Source organism: Pseudonaja textilis, chromosome 2, assembly GCF_049901715.1.
Source record: "Pseudonaja textilis isolate UNSWEBS1 chromosome 2, rPseTex1.2, whole genome shotgun sequence".
NCBI classification, from domain to species: Eukaryota; Metazoa; Chordata; class Lepidosauria; order Squamata; family Elapidae; genus Pseudonaja; species Pseudonaja textilis.
The window spans coordinates 166,125,781-166,131,780 of record NC_141991.1 but is presented as its reverse complement, the minus strand read 5'-3'; the positions used below and the strand labels follow the sequence as shown (position 1 = coordinate 166,131,780).

The following is a 6,000-nucleotide window of genomic DNA, read 5'->3' as shown; positions in this document are numbered from 1 at the left end:
TAAAACATTCGCTCTACATCTTCCAATGAATATCAGTTTTTCCCTCTATCTGCATATTTTTGATTTAGATCTGCTGGGAAAGGATCAACAAGACTTTATGAACATATTGTCAGCTTTTTGAGTAGTCCAGACAAGAAGCAGAAACTATGAGAACTAACACTACCTTTATTGTAAGGCTACAGCAACAGAATCTTGCTAGTCTGCAAGAATTTCTCACCTGTTTTTACGTTTACTCTCCGGAAAGCTAGAAAGATTCTTTCTGAGATATATCCCATACACTTTTCTTTTTTGTGGGCTGAGTTACCTTTTGCACGAAGGATTTTTAGGCTGTGACTCTTCCTCCTATCTCCCAAGGTCATACCCATACAGGTAGACCTCAACTTAAAACAATTCATTTAGTGACAGTTCAAAGTTACAATGGCACTGAAAAAAGCGCCATTCACTTAACGACCATGTTACTAGCTTAACAACTGCACTGATTCACTTAACAACTGTGGCAGGAAAGGTCGTAAAATTGGGTGAAACTCACTTAATAAATGTCGCACTTCACAACATAAAATTTGGGGTCAGTTGTGGTCGTAAGTCGAGGACTACCTGTACATCAAAACTGAGCATTAGGAGAGCAACCATTTTAGAATGGGAATCAATAGTTTATGGGTGAAACAGGAGTTATTCTGTCTGCACAAAGGAGAATGATGCCCACTCAAGATGGCCACAGCTAACCAGAAATTTATTCTGTGCAAGTCTCATTTATCTACAGACTTTCAGAGAAAGCCCCAGTAAATAGTGATTAGAAAACTGTTTTCTTACAGCTTCAAATAATGTATTTATTCTACAGGTACTCTCGTAACGATTCCTTGCTGGTTATGCAGTTTGAATTAGTTGGTTAAACCAGTCCTCTATTTAGTATCTGCATAAAACTTCATGATAAAAAAAAACAACAGCTAAGGTTTTGATGTGTTAAAATTCTACATGAAATGGCAATTTCTTTTTAATTAAAAAAACAGAAGCTAAGAACATGTTTATGTGATGAACACTCATTAACTCATTTGTTGGCCAGATGGAAGATATTTTTCATTAATAAGGAACTATTTTTGTTGATACTTCCATCTATTGATTAACTGGCATCTGGAAATCCCTTTTATCTGGTTTTGCAACTCTTCTATAAACCTTGGGTGTCTTAAGTTAATTTGCTGGTTATCTCTGCAACTTATATTGACTCAAGTCCATATTCCTATAATTTCCTATTTCCTATAATTTAAATCTTAGACTCCAACCTGGTGTCCTCCGGGTATATTAAGCATTGCTCAGACCTTTTGGAGAGTACTAAGTGGGGGAAAGTCAACTTTAAATAATGGTCTCTGATATGATCTGAAATAAGGTTATTCAATCATTTCTTTGAATTAAATATGCAAAAGGATCACTGGGTTTCTGTAAATCATCCAATGATCTGTGATGGAAATATCTGATTTGAAGGGGATATATAAATGCATTTTGGCTTAGAAAAAGACAGAATTCAAGATAGACGGGCAAAGTATAAAGATAATTTCATACAAACTCCATTTTAAAGTGTCCCATTCATCTGAGCATTCTTAAGTTTTCAACAAAGATTTGGGGTTCCTTGTCATGCATATAATTTTATCCCCCACAAAAAAATTAAAGCAGGGCACAAGATTTTTTCCCCCTATACCCGAGAGGCACTATCAAAAGCACTCATCATTGAATTATCCCTTGACATAAAAACCAAGCAAGACTTAAGGAGTATTTTCCATATGTAGGATATTGATTTGGGTAGGCCTGTGAAATCTCTGATATCATTAGTCAGCTTCTGTCCCACTGATTTTGTATAAGAAAAGAGAGCTTCTTCTAAGCATATCCTTTTATTCAACTAGATCAGGGCTGTCAAACTTGTGGCCTGCAGGCCAGATGCATCACGCACTGGCGACGCCCACGCCCGGTTTAGCGGAGGGGGAAAAAGTTGTGATACATCACGTGACACCTCTGTGACAACACGAGTTTGACATCCCTAAACTAGATCATCACTGGTCAGAAGATTTTTTTAAAAAAAATAATAAAATGGGTGGTTCTTGGAGTGAAGAGAATTTTATGGCAACATAAATAATTGAAGTCAATCTTTCCCCTAACATTTATAAACTTCATTCTATACATAGGGGAGTGTATATACCATAGGGAAAAATGTTAAAGCATAGAAATCCTAATCCTTTCTTTGTATATCAGGATGAAAAGCCACACTATTAATACACTTAACTTATTCTTAGTGAAATTATGTCAGTTCCAGTTGGGGAACTTTAGGAGAGCCTTGAAATTTTACTTATGAATAGCCCATGACATGATATAACCCTGACCTTTTTCAACCTCTCATCTTGAAACTTTATGAAAACTGCTTTAATAAGATTAGAGAAACTCAAGTTATTCCTTTTTGAAGAGAAAAAAGCCCCCAAATTCTACCTTGGGAGATAATACCTTTCCTTCATTGTGTATAAGTGTTTCTTTTTTATGTACAGTGGTACTTTGGTATTCATCATTAATTGGTTCCAGGAATCACGACAAAAACTAAAATTGATGAGTCCCAAACAAACCACGTGACTCACCACATGACTCTTTGTTTCAGCCTAAAAGAACTTGCCGTCTGTCCCTTCTGATATGTCAGTGACCTTCCCAGCACTGCTGACTTCCTGTCCACTCTATGTGGCCATCCTCCTCTTCCTTTTGCAGCGACCTTCTTGGCATGGCCAACTTCCTGTCCATTCTCCATTGGCTGTCCCCCTTTTCCATCATAGTACATTAGGTACCAAACAAACAACAAATATACTGAGACAACATTTTTGAGTCAAAATGTATCGAGTACCAAATTTGATGAGTTTTGAAGCAGTCGAATACCAAGGTACCACTGTATATAAGTTTTTGGTCATTTGCAATTTCTTATTTTATACTGAGATGAACTTAAAGTCAAAAACCATATTGTTTGTGATTAGAAATAAACATAATATTCAACAGTTAAAATGGTGGTAACTCTCCCTGTCATTTGCTCATAGGTTCATTACCAAATGCTCGCCTGACTGTCAGAATAGTTTTTCTAGAAAGAACATTAGCCCCAGAAATGGCCAGTTAATGTTAACCTGGTTTAGAGTTGTTTTAAAGCTTACTGAAGTTTTAGAGTCAGTGCACCATTATCAGAACACATTTTTCCAATGTATTTTAAGATCATCCTTTGTTCCATGTATTTGACTTATGCTAAACCACTCTATAGTAACACAAAGAAGTTATTTACATTGGTGCTTTGCTATTTGAGTAGAAGATTTGTTTTTCTTTTGTCTTTAATGCCTACTCACTGAATTAAGACACAATTCGTGTTGTCCAAGCTGGAACTACATGTTGTATTACAATGCACACATTAAAGAGATACCCCAGAGGGAATTGTTCAACATTAGAAATGTTCCTATTCCCCAACATGGCTAGAGGAAGCAGATATAGCTTGTCAGTCCAGAGCAAGAAGACCGCATGTTAGACATGGCTACTGCATTTCACAAACTGCAGGAAATGTGAGCAAAACTAATTCTTTGTTTGCCCTGTGTTTTTTAATGGGAAATTCAATTAAGATCTCTAAAAAAATCCATTAATTAAAAACAGTGAAGTAATAAGCTGTTCACCTAGTTGAAAGAATAATATTCTAATCATTGCGTGGGTTGGTTGGACAATTTCTCTTATCGTTCCTTATAACTTGATTTCATAGTTGCACTCTAGATGATTCCAGTGGTGTCGTCTGACGTGATGTGGTGAATGTGCTTCTTGGTTTGTTTTGTCAGTGACGATCGTAAGCAGCAGCGGCTGCTGGTGGGGCAGCTCCACGGGCTGCAGCACTGTAATAGTAAGGAGAACCTAGAACAAGGAAAGATAGCATTGTGTAAACATGTTACTTGTGCAATTTCTATCAAGCAAATTAAATTGTTTGAAAACAGAAACAGAAAAGGTGATCTGAAATCTTCACTAGGTCTTATGCAGACCCCTAAAATGAGGTAATAAATTTAGCAAGTCTTACACAGTTGAGGGGCACCTTAGTTGCATTATACCAGGTTGAATTTATGTTTTGCTGACAAAGAAATAATGGGAGACCAATACAGATCTATTTCAAGCTATTTAGCTCTCATAAGCTAGCCATACCCTTCTGGGATTCAAACCCAGGCTATTTGTATATTAGGTAGATGTATTAACCTCTAAGCTCTGGGTTCTCCTCCCTTTGTTGGCTATACCAGGGGAAAGATTGTTTTTTGTCAGGGCAACCTGGTCTACCCAATTATGGGATGGAGCATACTGTTTCTGTTTTTGCCTTTCATCCCCAATCCAGCAGCCTTCACAAACTACAAACCGTTTTTTAGTTTGGCAAGGACAAAAAATAGTTTGCCGTGAAAGCGACTGCCTGTGAAGGCTCCTGGATTGGGTCTGAAAGGCAAAAACGGAAGCAGTATGCTCCGTCCTATAATTGGGTAGACCAGGTTGCCCTGACAAAAAAAATATACCAGGTCACTACAGAAAACCCATGAACCTATTTTTTTTTTCTTTTTACAACCCTATATTCCCTATTCAGGTAAAATTGGGGTGACTGGATGGACCTGAGCATTTACTGGTCAGATGCTCTTCTGACACCTACGAGAGGTTCACAGCACATAATTTGTTTCTTTGTGCCCTAGTTCAGAAACATCTGCTACTACCTAAGATTGAACTCTCAACCTTCTGAGTAGAAGGCAAATATCTACTCCTCTAGGCCACCAAGTCAGTCTTAAACTTGTGCAACTAAAATTACGAGGCAGTAATGTCTCCTTCTTCAAACCATACACATTTAGAAATTATTTGATTTACTTACATATCCAGAGAGGATATCTCAAATTCAAAGATACAGTGGAATCTTGGGTCGCACCCATAATCCATTCCAGGACTACAGTCGCAACCTGATTTGGTCATGACCAGAAGCACAACCATCTGTGCATGCACGGACCAAAAAACCACAAAAAAATGGCGCCAAAGGGGAAATTGCCGCAGCAAGGAAAATTGCCACTGTGATTTTTGGATTTGCTTGGTCACCACCCAAAGATCTGTTCGTGACCAGAAGCAAAAAAGAAGCAAAAATTCTGGTTGTCACCCAATTTGGTCACAAACAAAAGCGTTCACAACCTGAGGTTCCACTGTACTTTAATTATCCAACAGAAAAAAGATAAATTTGGACCAGTATTTTAAATAATTTCCCTTTGGTATTGTCTAAACCAGTGATTCTCAACCTTTTCTTCATCACAGATCCCCTTTAAATACCCTTTGTGACCATGGACTATGGTCACAAACTCCTAAGACTTCACTGAAGATTTAAACAGGGGTGGGATTTTACCAGTTTGCACCTATTCGCTAGAACCGGTTGTTAATATTCGAAGCAGTTTGGAGAACTGGTTGTTAGAAGAAATTACTGGCCTAATCCTGTAAGGGAGGCAGGAAGGAAACATTCTGGTGTTGCTTACAGAAACTGCCTCACCGTTAATCCTTATTACATTCTTGGCAGGACTAGGCTTCCTGTCTCAGGAACATCTCAGGAGTTTTTTTTTTCCCTCCTTTGCTGATACTTTGCTTGTGTGGAGTGACCATTCAAAGTTACAATGGCACTGAAAAAAGTGACTTATGACCATTTTTCACACTTACGACTGTTGCAGCATCCCCACAGTCATGAGAGGCCAGGCAAGGAGATGCGTGCCTCGATGATATTGAGTTGGCCATGTCTAGCCAATAACATGACCACCAAGTCACGTCCATCCTGTCACATGGCCACCAAGCCATGCCCACCAACTAAACCATGCCCACAGAACCAGTTGTTAAAAAAATTGAATCCCACCCCTGGATTTAAATATCAAATTTCCTCAAGCCTTTGTGGACCCCCATGACAAGATCATGGACTCCTGGGGGTGCACAGACCACAGATTGAAAACCACTGGTCTAAAC

General features: G+C 38.4%; 1 protein-coding gene across 1 annotated transcript in view; it reads right to left on the bottom strand.

Annotated features, from left to right (window-relative positions):
- Positions 1-2,300: 2,300 nt before the first annotated feature.
- The window catches only part of PAX5 (paired box 5), a 234,036-nt gene continuing 230,336 nt past the window's right edge, over positions 2,301-6,000 (bottom strand). The window contains exon 10 of the mRNA XM_087926350.1: positions 2,301-3,900. Within this exon, the coding sequence (XP_087782476.1) occupies positions 3,824-3,900 (77 nt within the window). The 3' untranslated portion in view covers positions 2,301-3,823. The remainder of the gene's footprint in view (positions 3,901-6,000) is intronic.